Source organism: Cherax quadricarinatus, chromosome 51 (genome assembly GCF_038502225.1).
Source record: "Cherax quadricarinatus isolate ZL_2023a chromosome 51, ASM3850222v1, whole genome shotgun sequence".
Taxonomy (NCBI): domain Eukaryota; kingdom Metazoa; phylum Arthropoda; class Malacostraca; order Decapoda; family Parastacidae; genus Cherax; species Cherax quadricarinatus.
The window spans coordinates 11,684,136-11,701,858 of record NC_091342.1 but is presented as its reverse complement, the minus strand read 5'-3'; the positions used below and the strand labels follow the sequence as shown (position 1 = coordinate 11,701,858).

The 17,723-nt window shown below is 43.4% G+C and overlaps 1 protein-coding gene across 2 annotated transcripts in view; it reads right to left on the bottom strand.

Annotated features, from left to right (window-relative positions):
- Gem2 (Gemin 2) overlaps positions 1 to 17,723 on the bottom strand; it is a 32,554-nt gene that overhangs the window by 5,356 nt on the left and 9,475 nt on the right. For both annotated transcript variants that reach the window (XM_070095844.1, XM_070095845.1), the window contains exons 5-6: positions 17,086 to 17,238; positions 9,737 to 9,916 (exon numbers count right to left, since the gene is read on the bottom strand). In XM_070095844.1, the coding sequence (XP_069951945.1) occupies positions 9,737 to 9,916; positions 17,086 to 17,238 (333 nt within the window). The remainder of the gene's footprint in view (positions 1 to 9,736; positions 9,917 to 17,085; positions 17,239 to 17,723) is intronic.

Sequence of the window (17,723 nt, the reverse complement as noted above, 5' to 3'; positions counted from 1 at the left end):
CTCCAAAAGAAAGTGTTCAGTATTGAAACCAAGTGAGAGATATGCCAGTATCTTGAGAGTGGTGAGGAGTGTGTCACTGGGTGTGTTTGAAAATACAGAAGTGATCCACAAGAGCAAAGCAATAACCCACTGGTGGGAATTATAGAAACCATGTGGCTTAGCACTTCTTTTTGATTGTAATAATAATAATATAGAAACCATGCTGAGGGAATCAAAGATGACAATGCAGGATTATGTAATAATGAAAAAAGAGAGATCACTCTTAACCCTTTGAGGGGCAAGGCAGTCTAAAGTGTGAATTTGAAAGTGATTTCCTATGAGGGGATAGAGCCACTCAATGTAAGGTCACTGAGACCATCCAAACGGAGTTGTGAAAGTAACATCTCGCGCAATTGCAGATATTCGAAGACCGAGTATATTCGGTCCTGCCCGTTTGGGGTATACCATTTTTGAATGTTGCAATGTTGCAATTGTTGTAAAACGAAATAAATATTTTTTAAATTTATTATACAAGTAGACAATATAAAAAACATAACTGGAACTTGTTTCTGAACAATTTGTAAGCAGTAAAAAAATAGAAATAGGAACTACTTATCAACAATGACACATTGCAATGGGATGCAACTTACAAATGAAATATTCCTGAGTTCCCTGAGAAAGAACAATCTTTTTACATCACTAATTTCTGCAATGAAACTTTATGAAACAATTTCTATCCTTCTTGATGGATAGATTTACTTTGCATGTGGCCTCTTCAAGGGGGGCTCCTTGGCGTGGTGAAGAGGCTCTTGGTCTGAGGAATTAGACCTATCGGTCTTCTTCCTCAGACCGAACCTAATTACCCCCCAATCTCCCCTTCCCTATCCCATCCTCCCCTTTTTCCTTTCCTCCTCCTCCTCCCCACCCCTCCCTTTTGCCCTTCCTCTTTTTGTCCTTTGGGATTTCTCCCACAGGCGCGCTAGTTCCTAGGTAGGGGAAAGGATACCGGGGTCCATCCCATTCCGTTGAGGTTCTTAGCGGTGGCGTAGTTTGCCGTGGAATCTGGATCGCCTGGGGATGTCCCGATCCCTCTCCGGTATTCCGGAGTAGCTTTGGGTGTCTTTCGGGTGACGAGTGTATCTCTGGAAGCCACCTTTCGGATTCCGGGGGTGGTGGCCGAAGGAGGTATGCTTTGTGGCGGATATCCGGCCGCCCTCTCTTTTGTCCACCGAGGTAGCTCGGCAGATGTGAGGTTGCTATCCCGGATTGTTAGTTTACTAGCATGATGGGTAGGGTATGGCACGGGTTCCATGCTGCATCTGCGCTACTTGCGGTGCTGAGGTCCTCTTGGGCGCGGAGGGAGATTTCTGGCCCTTTCATTCCTCCTAGGACCTATCCCTCCCCGGTCCCCCCCTTTTTTTTTCTTTTTTTTTTTTCTTTTCTTCTTTCCACGCTCGGTTTCAGACTGAACAGTGGACTAAATTCTTCACTTTACGACCAACTTCCTCTACTGCCTATCTTTCTGACCATAGTATTGGCAAGGCACTCCTACGCCATGTTGGTAAAGATATTTCTTTTCATGCTCTTAAGAGCGGTACGCGCATCATTACCGTACAGAATGCTACCCAGGCTCATGAGCTCTCTCGTCTTTCCCATATCGATACTGTTCCTGTCACTCTTGAAAAACATCATTCCCTCAATTCTTTTAGTGGTACCGTCATTCTGCCCCATACCATAGTTCAACAAAATTTCCAGACATGTGGCACTGACATTCTAGAACAGCTGGAACTCCAAGATCTCCCAATCCTCAAGGTAGACACTTACGTTCTTCCTGCCCGTGGGCGGAGACGATACCCTAGCAATGTGGCTCGCATAAAGATATTGTTTTTTGTTGGGTCCCTGGTCATGTTGACGTACAGGGCAATGAGCAGGCAGACACTGCTGCGCGGTCAGCAGTACATGACCTACCAGTTTCTTATAGAGGTATTCCATTTACGGACTATTTTGCTGCAATATCTTCCCACCTTCACACCCGTTGGCAACAACGTTGGTCTACTATGCTCGGCAACAAACTTCAGTCTATTAAACCGAGTATAGGTTACTGGCCGTCTTCTTATCACCAGTGTCGAGGTTGGGAGACTACTCTCTCCCGTCTTCGCATTGGCCATACTCGTCTTACTCATGGATATCTCATGGAGAGGCGTCTTGCTCCTCTCTGTGAGAATTGCCAAGCTCCATTATCAGTCAGCCACATTCTGTTGGACTGCCCACTTTATCAACGAGCACGCAGAATTTACCTCTGTCGTCGTCTTCGCTCCGCTGCTCTCTCTTTACCTTCCCTTCTCGCTGATGGACCCACCTTTCATCCGGACTCTCTCATTGACTTTTTGACAACGACTGACTTACTTCACAAATTCTGATACCTTCAGCCCTTTCTACTTCAATCTCTTGCTACCCTCTACCCCCGTACTATCCCCTGCCCCGCTGTTTTCTGTAACCTGCTGATCATCCCCCCTCCCTTCTGCCATCCAATTCCCTTGCTTCCTTCCCTACCCTGCAGTGCTGTATAGCCCTTGTGGCTTAGTGCTTCTTTTTTTATTATAATAATAATATACATTAGTGTACTGTATATTGTAATAAAAAACCTCTTCAAGGGGGGCTCCTTGGCGTGGTGAAGAGGCTCTTGGTGTGAGGAATTAGACCTGTCGGTCTACTTCCTCAGACCGAACCTAATTACCCCCCAATCCCCTGTTCCCTATCCCATCCTCCCCTTTTACCTTTCCTCCTCCTCCCCACCCCTCCCTTTTGCCCTTCCTTTTTGGCCCCTTTTTTTTTTTTTTTTTTTCCCACAGGCACGCTAGTTCCTAGGTAGGGGAAAGGGTACTGGGGTCCATCCCATTCCGTTGAGGTTCTTGGCGGTGGCGTAGTTTGCCGTGGGATCTGGACTGCCTGGGGATGCCCTGATCCCTCTCCGGTATCTTGGAGGGTGGCTTTGGGTGTCTTTTGGGCGACGGGTTTATCTCTGGAAGCCACCTTTCGGATTCCGGGGGTGGTGGCCGAAGGAGGTATGCTTTGTGGCGGATTTCCGGCCGCCCTCTTTTTTGTCCACCGAGGTAGCTCGGCAGATGTGAGGTTGCTATCCCGGATTGCCGGTTTACTGGCATGATGGGTAGGGTATGGCACGGGTTCCATGCTGCATCTGCACTACTTGCGGTGCTGAGGTCCTCTTGGGCGAGGAGGGAGATTTCTGGCCCTTTCATTCCTCCTAGGACCTATCCCTCCCCGGTCCCCCCTTTTTTTATTCTTTTTTTTATTTTTATTTTCTTTTCTTCTTTCTTTTTTTTTCTTAAAAACAAAAAGAAAGAAGTAACCTAACCATGGCAGCCCTAGTCCATGAACCTACTACCCCTGGGCCCCTTCTTGATACCGCACCCCGTTCTGACCCCGCCTCGTCTTTGGACCACTCTTCGGACACTCCTCATGCCTCTGTACCTCTTGCCGGTGCTGTTTCCTCACCTGCTTCAGGTACTGAGGCCTCGACTGACTCCTTCGATTTATCTGACCTTCGCTCTCCTCTGACTATGCTTCTGGCCTCTCCCTCTACGGTGCGGCAATTTTCGAATCGCCGGCCCGTTCCACGTCGGACCAACTCTAGTCCCACGCCTAAACGACAACGACAATTACCTGCTGATGATACTTCTCCACCTTCTCGTTCTTCTCAGAAAAGATCGACACGTCCTTCACTGCCTTTCCACGCTCAGTTTCAGACTGCACAATGGACTAAATTCTTCACTTTACGACTGACTTCCTCTACTGCCTATCTTTCTGACCACAGTATTGGCAAGGCACTCCTATGCCATGTTGGTAAAGATATTTCTTTTCATGCTCTTAAGAGCAGTACGCACATCGTCACCGTACAGAATGCTATCCAGGCTCATGAGCTTTCTCGTCTTTTCCATATCGATACTGTTCCTGTAACTATTGAAAAGCATCATTCCCTCAATTCTTGTAGTGGTACCGTCATTCTGCCCCATACCATAGTTCAACAAAATTTCCAGACATGTGGCACTGACATTCTTGAACAGCTGGAACTCCAAGATCTTCCAATCCTCAAGGTAGACACTTACGTTCTTCCTGCCCACGGGCGGAGACGATACCCTAGCAATGTGGCTTGTTTAACTTTTGACAGCTGTGAACTCCCATCCTCAGTTTATGTAGCAGGACATCGGTTACAAGTTCGAAAGGTGATCCCTACACCGCAACAGTGTAGAAATTGCTGGCGATTTGGCCATCCAGCGAAATATTGCAGATCTATCGCCGAATGCCCAGTCTGTGGTGCCGATGACCATTCTAATACGTCTTGCAATCGACCTCCCTCTTGCCTTAATTGTCATGAGGCTCACCCTTCGTACTCTCGCCATTGTCAAGTCTACTTAAACGAGCGGGAAATCCGTTACCTCAAAGAGGCAGAAGGTCTCCCTTATGCCATGGCAGTTTCTCATCTCCGCCTCCAAGGGAGACTACCTCGTGTTTCTTATTCCCGTGTTTCAAAACGTCCCCCCACTTCTGGTATCCCATCTTCTGCACCCACCTCTGTGGTTACCTCTCCCATAGTCACTCCTGTAGCTAATTCTTTTGCTGTCCTCGGCTCAGACGTCCCTACTTCAACATCTCAGTCTGATCTTGCTTCTTTGTGTTCTCTCTCACAAGCCTCAGTAGCGACGAGATCTCGTATGACACCTCCTCCCAATCGTCCCTCTACTTCTCAAAAGTCAAAAAAAGGTCCGTTAACACCTCCTACCCATCTTCTACCTCCTCATTTTCCCTTCCCTGTCTCTGTACCTGGTTCTCCCCCTCTCACTGGCTCTGTTACAAGTGTAGAGGTTCACCCTCCTCCTCGTACTGTACCTTCCTCCCCTGTTCCCTCCCAAGTTTCTTCCTCTTCTGCCACCTCCCAGGTTTCTGCCTCTTCTGTCCCCTTCCACGCTTCTCCAGTTCCCTCCACCCTTTCGCCCCCCCCCTACCTTGGTACAGTCCATTACAGTTCCAATCTTTACTCATCCTCCCCCTACCATTTCCAATATTGTCTCCCATACGACGTCTCTGAATTCTGAAACACTTGAAGCAATCTCTGAATATATTGCAGAGACCAAACCATCAATGGACACTCATCCACCCTCCGCTCCTTCTCTCTCCTCTACTCCATCTGTGCAACTCCTTTCTTCACAGCGCACCGTTCCTTCGCTGCTTGAACGTTTTCCACTGCCTCCGCATGTGGACTTTTCTAACCCCTCTAGTCCGTAGGAACCCTTACCTGCTGATTTCAGGTATCTTTATCATTGCCAATCATGGCCTATTTACAGTGGAATATACGCGGCCTCAGTGGTAATCGGGGTGAGCTTCAGATGTTACTCTCCCAGTTTTCCCCTGTTGGTGTTTGCTTACAGGAACCAAAATTACACTCTGCTGTTATCTCTCCCATCTCAGGCTATAATTTATTGTATTCTTCAGATCCTTTTCCTGATGGGACCTTTAATGAAAGTGCCCTTCTTCTACGCACTGATATTCCATACCATCAGCTATTTGTTCGTACTTCGCTGCATTACACAGCAGCCCGTATCCACTTGCATAGGTGGTATACGCTCTGTTCTTTATATCTCTCTCCTTCTCGGGCATTATCTATTCCGGATATTGCCTTTCTTGTTTTGTCATTACCACCACCGATTCTGTTACCTGGTGATTTTAATGCCCACCATTTCCTCTGGGGGGGGTCTCACTGTGATTCCTGTGGCATTCAGTTAGAGGCTTTTCTTGCCACCCACCCCCTCCATGTTTTAAATACAGGTACTCACACCCATTTTGATCCTCGGACTCACACTCTCTCTTGCATCGATCTCTCAGTCTGCTCTTCCTCCGCCGCATTAGACTTCACTTGGTCTGTTCTTCCGGACTTACATGACAGCGATCATTTCCCAATCATTCTTACTTCCCCTTCATATTCACCACCTCTTCGCATCCCACGCTGGCAATTTGATCAGGCAAATTGGAACCTTTACTCACACCTAACTGTTTTTAGAGAGGTTCCTTCTTCGTCCTCCATCGATGAGCTTTTACACCTCTTCTCGTCCTCCGTTTTAATCGCAGCTTCTCATTCTATACCCCAAACTTCGGGCAGGCATTCTCAGAAATGCGTGCCTTGGTGGTCTCCTGCTTGTGCTCGTGCAGTACGTTTGAAACGCGCTGCATGGGGCAGGTACTGGTACAATAGAACCACAGAGAGACTTCTTGATTTTAAGCAGAAGCGTGCGATCGCTCGCCGTGTCATCTGTGATGCTAAACGCACTTGCTGGCGAGATTATGTCTCCACCATCACCTCTGCTTCCTCTATGAGTGCAGTCTGGAAAAAAGTACGAAAACTGAGTGGTAAATATTCTCCTGACCCGGCTCCTGTTCTGCGGGTTGCCGGTGTTGATATAGCAAACCCACTAGATGTTGCCAATGAAATTGGCAATCATCTGGTCCGTATTTCTCAGGGGCTCCATCTATGCCCCTCATTTCTTTCCTCAAAGTCTGCCAGAGAGTTAGCACCCTTGGACTTTTCTTCTCTCAGAGAAGAACAGTATAATGTGCCTTTTACACTTCAAGAACTGGAGGCAACACTCTCAGCTTGCCGATCATCGGCAGCTGGGCCCGATGACATTCATATTCGTATGCTACAACATTTACATCAGTCAGCCCTTGCAGTCCTATTACGCCTTTACAATCTTATTTGGTCACAAGGAGTTCTTCCACAGCTGTGGAAATCTGCCATTGTTCTCCCTTTCCGCAAACCAGGCACTACTGGGACATGAAACCTCCCACTATCGTCCCATTGCTCTTACCAGTGCAGTTTGCAAAGTGATGGAACGCCTAGTAAATAGACGTTTAGTGTGGTATTTAGAGACACAACAGTCTCTCCACTCGTCAATATGGCTTTCGTAAGGGACGTTCTACCATAGACCCCTTACTACGCTTGGATACGTATGTTCGTAATGCCTTTGCGAATAACCACTCAGTTATTGCCATATTTTTTGACCTTGAGAAGGCATATGACACAACTTGGAGGTATAATATTTTAGCCCAAGCCCACTCCTTAGGCCTTCGAGGCAATCTACCATCCTTCCTTAAGAACTTTTTAACTAACAGGCATTTCCGTGTTCGGGTTAATAATGTGCTCTCCCCGGACTTTATCCAAGCTGAAGGTGTCCCCCAGGGATGTGTTCTGAGCACAACACTTTTTCTCCTTGCTATTAATGATTTGGCCTCTAGTCTTCCATCAAATATTTGGTCATCACTCTATGTTGATGACTTCGCTATTGCCTGTGCAGGCGCTGACTGTCACCTGATTACAGTTTCTCTCCAGCATGCAGTCGACCGTGTTTCCAATTAGGCCACCACACGTGGGTTTAAATTTTCCAGCACTAAAACCCACCAAATTACTTTCACTAGACGCTCTGTCATCTCCGATCATCCTTTGTACCTCTATGGCTCCCGTATCCCTGAACGTGATACAGTCAAGTTTCTGGGCCTACTCTTTGATCGTAGGTTATCCTGGAAACCTCACATTACCTCTCTGAAGGCAACTTAGTCACAGCCGGCTGAACCTTCTTAAAACCCTTGCTCATCTTTCATGGGGAGCTGATCGTCGAACCCTCCTTCGCCTACATTCCACCCTTATCTTATCAAAACTTGATTATGGTGACCAGATCTATTCAGCGGCATCTCCTGCTACTCTCTCTAGCCTTAACCCCATTCATCACCAAGGATTACGTTTATGCCTTGGTGCTTTTCGCTCTTCCCCTGTCGAGAGCCTCTATGCAGAAGCGAACGTTCCATCCTTATCCGATCGCCGTGATGCCCATTGCCTTCGCTACTATGTACGCTCTCATGATCTCCGCAATCCTTCCATTTATAGAATGGTCACTGATATTAGTAGACATTCTTTATTTGTTCGTCGCCCCTGTTTACTCCGTCCCTTCTCTCTTCGCTCTTGTCTTCTCTTCAATTACCACCTTTCTATGTACATGTAGCATCTCACTTTTCCCTACCCCCCTGGGAGGTTCCAGCTGTTCGAGTCTGTTCTTTCTCTCTCCCTTGCTCGAAAGCCCAACTGTCTACGGTCGCTTCCCGCTCTCTTTTTCTTGACCACTTTCACTCTCATTCTCATGCCATTGCTGTGTACACAGATGGCTCTAAGTCTTCTGACGGCGTAGGATTCGCAGCAGTGTTTCCGGACAGCGTCGTACAAGGGCATTTACTATCTTCGGCTAGTATTTTTACTGCTGAATTGTATGCCATCCTTACAGCACTTATCCGTATTGCATCTATGCCTGTGTCATCATTTGTGGTTGTCTCAGACTCCCTTAGTGCTTTACAGGCTATACAGAAATTTGATACACCTCACCCCTTAGTCCTCCGTATCCAACTTTGGCTACGCCGTATCTTTACCAAGTATAAAGATATTGTTTTTTGTTGGGTCCCTGGTCATGTTGACGTACAGGGCAATGAACAGGCAGACACTGCTGCGCGGTCAGCAGTACATGACCTACCAGTTTCATGTAGAGGTATTCCATTTACGGACTATTTTGCTGCAATATCTTCCCAACTTCACACCCGTTGGCAACAACGTTGGTCTACTATGCTCGGCAACAAACTTCAATCTATTAAACCGAGTATAGGTTATTGGCCGTCTTCTTATCACCAGTGTCGAGGTTGGGAGACTACTCTCTCCCGTTTTCGCATTGGCCATACTCGTCTTACTCATGGATATCTCATGGAGAGGCGCCCTGCTCTTCTCTGTGAGAATTGCCAAGTTCCATTATCAGTCAGCCACATTCTGTTGGACTGCCCACTTTATCAACGAGCATGCAGAATTTACCTCCGTCATCGTCTTCGCTCTGCTGCTCTCTCTCTACCTTCGCTTCTCGCTGATGGACCCACCTTTCATCCGGACTCTCTTATTGACTTTTTGACAACAACTGACTTACTTCACAAATTCTGATACCTTCAGCCCTTTCTACTTCAATCTCTTGCTACCCTCTACCCCCGTACTATCCCCTGCCCCGCTGTTTTCTGTAACCTACTGATCATCCCTCCTCCCTTCTGCCATCCAATACCCTCGCTTCCTTCCTTACCCTGCAGCGCTGTATAGCCCTTGTGGCTTAGCGCTTCTTTTTGATTATAATAATAATAATAATGTAATAAAAAAACAGAATAGAGGAAAGAAGCTCTAATATACATTATTTAGGTATGCATACTGGGCAGAGAGCCCATCATAAGTCCGAGTCATCGGTAAATGAGTACAGTACGTCGCTAAGTGAGGAGAGGCTGTATAGAGTACGTACGTAATCATCATCACTGCATGAAACTCTTTGTACATAAAAAAAAAATAATTGTGCTTACTGAAGTCTTTTTCTTTACATGAAATATCATGAAGAACAAAAAGGCACAATTCTGTGACTGGAAAAATACACAAATAACCCACACACAGGAGAGAGTTTATGACGACATTTCGTTCCAATTTGGACCATTTACAAAGACATTTTGTAAGTGGTCCAAGTCGGACCAAAATGTCGTTTTAAGCTCTTCTTTCCTGTGTGCAGGTTATTTGTGTATTGTTATCACTTGAGTAAAGTCAAAATATGTTGTGAACCACAAGTTTGATGCAACAGGATCTAGCTTTAATTGAGGGCTATACTGTATTTAAAACCAAACTTACCAAAGATGACCTGATTTGTGCACACATTCTAGCAATGTGTCGAATCTGAGAACAGCTCTCTGGTATGAGGGGCTTCTCCAGGCATGCAAGAAGAGCATAAAACCAGCGTCCCTGAGCCTCCGAAAAACCTAGCACTTCCAGCCACTGGGCATGCCATTCCAACAGGTTCTGAAGGCCTCTCTGTTAAACAGTTTTTTAGTTTAGTATATTTAGTTACATATACTGCATCACAGATTGCTTGCATTGCATCTGGAATTTCCCATTTAAAAGAAAATGTAATTCAGTTATTGTACAATCGATTGAGATGTCTTTACTCCCAATTAGCCTGTGCCATCTCCAAAAATAATATGTAATTTAAATATAGTAACACCTTTAAGAGTTAAGCTATATTTTTTCTTAAAGCTATATTTTTTCTTATTTTGTAGAGGTTGTTTACACATTGTCTTAAAGTGTTCATGTGTCATTTTGGAAGTGATAATCAATTCATGTTGGTATTATATGAATCCTAACAGCACATTGATCACATCAGCACCCCACAGCATATATAAAGCAAAGCCTCAATTAGTATAAATTAGAACAGTACACAATTTTATTTTGTATGAATGATAAAATGATACCAGACTTCATTTAATGAGTAAAAATTTGGTTAGAATGAGTCTGCTACCCACTATGCCTGCCCAGTCAACATTATGGCTCTGCCTGTTGTGGTGTGAAGATGTGCTGCAGCTTATTATCATATTCATGTTTACAATACTATATTACATTTTAAATTTTGATAAAGTGCCCATAGCAAATATGGACAAACAAAAAATGGTTATGGGGCAAATAATATAAGTGCAAAAAAAAAAAAAAAAGAAAGCTTATTACATTAAAACAAAAAAACTGATGTAATAAGCAACATGGACATGACAATAGCAACTGTAAAATAGGCCAAGATGTTGGAATGCATGAATCTATGGTGCTTAGCGCTTCTTTTTGATTATAATAATAATAATGAATCTATGGTACATAATATTATAAAACACACAGATGATATAAAAGAAAAAGGTACAGTTGCATCAGCTTTTTGTGGTATGCAAACAACTACAGTACTAGAAATGGAAGCATTACAATGATAGAAATGGAGCATCTCTTATCAAACAAAAGCTTCAAGTCTCTATTGCAGCGAAAGAAAATGGAGTTCATGTGAACCTGAAGAATCGTTTAATGCAATGGTTGCTTTGACCTGTTCAGAAGTCGAATATGCATATATATATATACATACATCTAGGTTTTTCTCCTTTTTCTAAATAGCTCTTGTTCTTTTTTATTTCTTCTATTGTCCATGGGGAAGTGGAAAAGAATCTTTCCTCCGTAAGCCATGCGTGTCGTATGAGGCGACTAAAATGCCGGGAGCAATGGGCTAGTAACCCCTTCTCCTGTATACAATTACTAAAAAAGAGAAGAAGAAAAACTTTATAAAACTGGGTTGCTTAAATGTGCGTGGATGTAGTGCGGATGACAAGAAACAGATGATTGCTGATGTTATGAATGAAAAGAAGTTGGATGTCCTGGCCCTAAGCGAAACAAAGCTGAAGGGGGTAGGAGAGTTTCAGTGGGGGGAAATAAATGGGATTAAATCTGGAGTATCTGAGAGAGTTAGAGCAAAGGAAGGGGTAGCAGTAATGTTAAATGATCAGTTATGGAAGGAGAAAAGAGAATATGAATGTGTAAATTCAAGAATTATGTGGATTAAAGTCAAGGTTGGATGCGAGAAGTGGGTCATAATAAGCGTGTATGCACCTGGAGAAGAGAGGAATGCAGAGGAGAGAGAGAGATTTTGGGAGATGTTAAGTGAATGTATAGGAGCCTTTGAACCAAGTGAGAGAGTAATTGTGGTAGGGGACTTGAATGCTAAAGTAGGAGAAACTTTTAGAGAGGGTGTGGTAGGTAAGTTTGGGGTGCCAGGTGTAAATGATAATGGGAGCCCTTTGATTGAACTTTGTATAGAAAGGGGTTTAGTTATAGGTAATACATATTTTAAGAAAAAGAGGATAAATAAGTATACACGATATGATGTAGGGCGAAATGACAGTAGTTTGTTGGATTATGTATTGGTAGATAAAAGACTGTTGAGTAGACTTCAGGATGTACATGTTTATAGAGGGGCCACAGATATATCAGATCACTTTCTAGTTGTAGCTACACTGAGAGTAAAAGGTAGATGGGATACAAGGAGAATAGAAGCATCAGGGAAGAGAGAGGTGAAGGTTTATAAACTAAAAGAGGAGGCAGTTAGGGTAAGATATAAACAGCTATTGGAGGATAGATGGGCTAATGAGAGCATAGGCAATGGGGTCGAAGAGGTATGGGGTAGGTTTAAAAATGTAGTGTTAGAGTGTTCAGCAGAAGTTTGTGGTTACAGGAAAGTGGGTGCAGGAGGGAAGAGGAGCGATTGGTGGAATGATGATGTAAAGAGAGTAGTAAGGGAGAAAAAGTTAGCATATGAGAAGTTTTTACAAAGTAGAAGTGATGCAAGGAGGGAAGAGTATATGGAGAAAAAGAGAGAAGTTAAGAGAGTGGTGAAGCAATGTAAAAAGAGAGCAAATGAGAGAGTGGGTGAGATGTTATCAACAAATTTTGTTGAAAATAAGAAAAAGTTTTGGAGTGAGATTAACAAGTTAAGAAAGCCTAGAGAACAAATGGATTTGTCAGTTAAAAATAGGAGAGGAGAGTTATTAAATGGAGAGTTAGAGGTATTGGGAAGATGGAAGGAATATTTTGAGGAATTGTTAAATGTTGATGAAGATAGGGAAGCTGTGATTTCGTGTATAGGGCAAGGAGGAATAACATCTTGTAGGAGTGAGGAAGAGCCAGTTGTGAGTGTGGGGGAAGTTCGTGAGGCAGTAGGCAAAATGAAAGGGGGTAAGGCAGCCGGGATTGATGGGATAAAGATAGAAATGTTAAAAGCAGGTGGGGATATAGTTTTGGAGTGGTTGGTGCAATTATTTAATAAATGTATGGAAGAGGGTAAGGTACCTAGGGATTGGCAGAGAGCATGCATAGTTCCTTTGTATAAAGGCAAAGGGGATAAAAGAGAGTGCAAAAATTATAGGGGGATAAGTCTGTTGAGTGTACCTGGTAAAGTGTATGGTAGAGTTATAATTGAAAGAATTAAGAGTAAGACGGAGAATAGGATAGCAGATGAACAAGGAGGCTTTAGGAAAGGTAGGGGGTGTGTGGACCAGGTGTTTACAGTGAAACATATAAGTGAACAGTATTTAGATAAGGCTAAAGAGGTCTTTGTGGCATTTATGGATTTGGAAAAGGCATATGACAGGGTGGATAGGGGGGCAATGTGGCAGATGTTGCAAGTGTATGGTGTAGGAGGTAGGTTACTGAAAGCAGTGAAGAGTTTTTACGAGGATAGTGAGGCTCAAGTTAGAGTATGTAGGAAAGAAGGAAATTTTTTCCCAGTAAAGGTAGGCCTTAGACAAGGATGTGTGATGTCACCGTGGTTGTTTAATATATTTATAGATGGGGTTGTAAGAGAAGTAAATGCGAGGGTCTTGGCAAGAGGCGTGGAGTTAAAAGACAAAGAATCACACACAAAGTGGGAGTTGTCACAGCTGCTCTTTGCTGATGACACTGTGCTCTTGGGAGATTCTGAAGAGAAGTTGCAGAGATTGGTGGATGAATTTGGTAGGGTGTGCAAAAGAAGAAAATTAAAGGTGAATACAGGAAAGAGTAAGGTTATGAGGATAACAAAAAGATTAGGTGATGAAAGATTGAATATCAGATTGGAGGGAGAGAGTATGGAGGAGGTGAATGTATTCAGATATTTGGGAGTGGACGTGTCAGCGGATGGGTCTATGAAAGATGAGGTGAATCATAGAATTGATGAGGGAAAAAGAGTGAGTGGTGCACTTAGGAGTCTGTGGAGACAAAGAACTTTGTCCTTGGAGGCAAAGAGGGGAATGTATGAGAGTATAGTTTTACCAACGCTCTTATATGGGTGTGAAGCGTGGGTGATGAATGTTGCAGCGAGGAGAAGGCTGGAGGCAGTGGAGATGTCATGTCTGAGGGCAATGTGTGGTGTGAATATAATGCAGAGAATTCGTAGTTTGGAAGTTAGGAGGAGGTGCGGGATTACCAAAACTGTTGTCCAGAGGGCTGAGGAAGGGTTGTTGAGGTGGTTCGGACATGTAGAGAGAATGGAGCGAAACAGAATGACTTCAAGAGTGTATCAGTCTGTAGTGGAAGGAAGGCGGGGTAGGGGTCGGCCTAGGAAGGGTTGGAGGGAGGGGGTAAAGGAGGTTTTGTGTGCGAGGGGCTTGGACTTCCAGCAGGCATGCGTGAGCGTGTTTGATAGGAGTGAATGGAGACAAATGGTTTTTAATACTTGACGTGCTGTTGGAGTGTGAGCAAAGTAACATTTATGAAGGGATTCAGGGAAACCGGCAGGCCGGACTTGAGTCCTGGAGATGGGAAGTACAGTGCCTGCACTCTGAAGGAGGGGTGTTAATGTTGCAGTTTAAAAACTGTAGTGTAAAGCACCCTTCTGGCAAGACAGTGATGGAGTGAATGATGGTGAAAGTTTTTCTTTTTCGGGCCACCCTGCCTTGGTGGGAATCGGCCGGTGTGATAATAAAAAAATAATAAAATAAAATTAATAGTCTATGCCAGTACAGATAAAGAAGCTTCTTTCCTTCTCCTGTGCAAGCTGTTGTTGAAGAAATAACAGACAGCGGAAGGCGGCTTGGTTTTGATGAACTGATCTGCAAATGTCCGTGACATTTTCACAGTTTATAATAAACTTGAATAAGAAATACATTTTTATTACCCTCTGGTAACATATTAAAATATTTCACTGCATACTGTATTTTCATTGGAGTGGGACCAATTACCATACTTTGTGTTTGCTATAACAGCCTTGAATGATACAAATTTGACTGACACAGTCATTTAAAGAAATTCATTATTCATATTAATTGAGGCTTTGCTATATATACATGTATATAGGTTCCAGCAGTCCCTCTGTAACATGTCCTACAACACATGTTCCAGAACACAGATCTCATTACACTCTTTCCTGATTGCACAAGTCTCAGTACATACACCCTCAGAACACATTGGTCTCATCACACATCACACTTCTCAGATTACAGGTCTCTGCAAATACATCCTAGAGCACATAGGTCCCATCAAACATCCCAGAGTATAATTCTTAGAGCACACAAATCTTGGGAAAAATATCTCAGAGCACACAGGCTTTATCACACATCTCAGAATAAACTTTTAAGAGCACATAAATCTTGGCACAGGTCCCTCAGCACATTTCCTAGCACATGCATCTAAGAGTACATAAGCCCCAGAACATACAATCAAGAATATTTATACATTCCCCGAGACCACAAGTCTTAAGATGTACATACTATATCTAAGTAAGCCAGCCTAACCATCTTGTAGCTGGTGCTGTAGTGCTATGGGTTTGAAGTTAGGGTTGATGCCATAGTACTATGCCAAAATTCTAGCAGCTTCAAATTAAGCAGGAAAAGGATGGCATGCCTATGTATGAGAGAATGGGACTGTGTGATCAGTGTGTGCAGTATACAAAAAATCAGGGTGCCAGCACTGCATTGTGGGAATGCCATCTCAATACCCATTGTTCTCCATGCCTCGCAGTAAAAAAAACCTCACTCCATGGTGAACTGGGAATCTTCTCTTCCCAACTGATAGCTCTAACATGGATGGAGGTGGAGGCGAAGACAAATTCTATGGTTCTGAACAGTTAGTGACTGAAAACAATGCTCAAGAAGACATAAATAGTGCTAAAACCCCCAACAACCCTCAACCATCCACACCTGGGGCTGATCCGTCTGGTTCTTATTCAGTTGTATCATGCTGTAAGCTCATATTTTCCCATGACCAGGGCTCAGATGTGAGCAATGGTGATGATAGTGATAATGACTGTGATTTCCTAGCTCTCAATGACCACTTTAGTAGTGACAGTTAAGAGGAACATTCACTGGTGAAGTGTCAATTTATACAATGCTGCATGTGGTCTGGTAGTGTGCCATACGCTATCCCAAGGGAATGGAGTACATATAACCTGTGGCCCTACACCAGGAATATGGTGAAAGTGACGAGGAAATTGCTACAACTGGGATGGATAATATATTGTATGCAGCAGTAGGTGGTGGTGGTGGTGCCATGTGGGATGAGGCACCAACAGCAGCCCAGGCTGGGAGCCATGTTGCTGACTCAGAAGGTGCATGACCCAGGCCACCCTCAACCACCCATACACCACAACCTACACAACCAGCTATCTATATCCAGTACCCACTGCCAAACTGCAGCTGGGACTGGCAGGAGGGTGCCAATTTTGTTCCCAATTTCCATCAATCTGATGAAAATTGAAGGGGAATCTGGCCATCTTGTATCATTGAGAACAATGGCAGTGAGCCAGAATGTTTTGAAGTATTTTTTGATCAACCCCTGATGGAAAGTATTGTCAGGTAAAGTAACAGTTACTTGATTTTACCTTGGCAAACACACTTGTTTCACCAAAATCAAGACTACACCAATGGAAGGAGACAACTGTGGCTGAGATATATCTGTTCTTTGCTACAATATGCTTAAGCCACATGTGTATAAGCACAATATGAAATCATACTAGTCAACAGACTGCCTAATTGCAACCCCAGCCTTCAGCGACATTATGCCAGTGAACCAATTTATCCTACCCTTACGTTAACCTCACACTCCAACAGCACATCATGCCCCAAAAACCACCTTCCTCCACTACAATCTAACATGTTTAGACAAGCCTGCTGGTTGCTCAAACTCCTGACACTCAAAACCTCCTGTACCACCTCTCTAGGGACAACACTTCCCAAGACAAGTGGCCTCTACTTCAGCTTTACACCAATATTTACCATTTTTTAAATTTCCTAATGCAAGGTGATCCTTATGGAGTATCCCTATACTCCATAAGGATCCCTATACTACTCTTCCTTGGATCAAGCCTGATTCCCTCTCATTCTCTGTATGCTGTATAATTCCTGTGGGTTTAGTACTTTTTCCAAACAACAGTAAAAAAATACTGTAATTTACATTTTCCATACAGTTTTTGACATTTAAAAAATTGCCTATTCAGAAAGGGCCCTGACCCCAATGCTGTTAGATTAGTGGCATCTGTATTTATAACATCTATACAAAGCATACAAATCTTATCAATTTAACGTTGAAAAGACATTCTCTACGAGCATTTTTCTAGACAACTGTACAAGCCATTTCTCCTTTATACAGCAATAAGACATGTATAAAATCTAAGCTATGTGTTTGACACATTTCATGCTATTTCTAACCTGTTGAATATTGAGGACAATGCTCAGGAGAGGTTCCTGGCCCTCTACAAGTGGAGGTTGGGTGGTATCTCTATTGGCCTTCTTCAATAAAGCCAGCTGAAAACTGTTGCCAAAACACAGCTTACACCACTCTTGGTGATTTTTAAGACCTGGCTGTTGGATAAAACAGAAATTGAATTTTTCTTTTCATTAACTTATTTGTAATAAATTATAAAGAAATTAAAAAAATTCTGTAACAAATGAATTTTCCGAACTGTAGCATGTGTAACATGAAAAACAAGTACAAGACCATGGCTGGAATAATTCACAATCCAGAAACAAAAGATGAATCATATCCAGTTTTACCTCCAATTTGTGGAGGTAAAACTGGAATGTTAAACGTAACATTAATTTTTTAAATGGCATCACAACTTATGTATCTTAGGATGGTGAACTGTGAATAAAAAAAAAAAAATATTTTTTATCTCTGATGAAGTAGAGACTTAAACATTTCTACTGCTTTTTTGATAAATATTACAATCCTACTCAGTGGAGACAGTATTTGCTGCAGTGTGCTCTTCTGTACAACCAAGAAAGCTTTCATAGCATTATGTTATACAGTATATAAATTCTCTGCCATGTACATATACAGGAGGGCC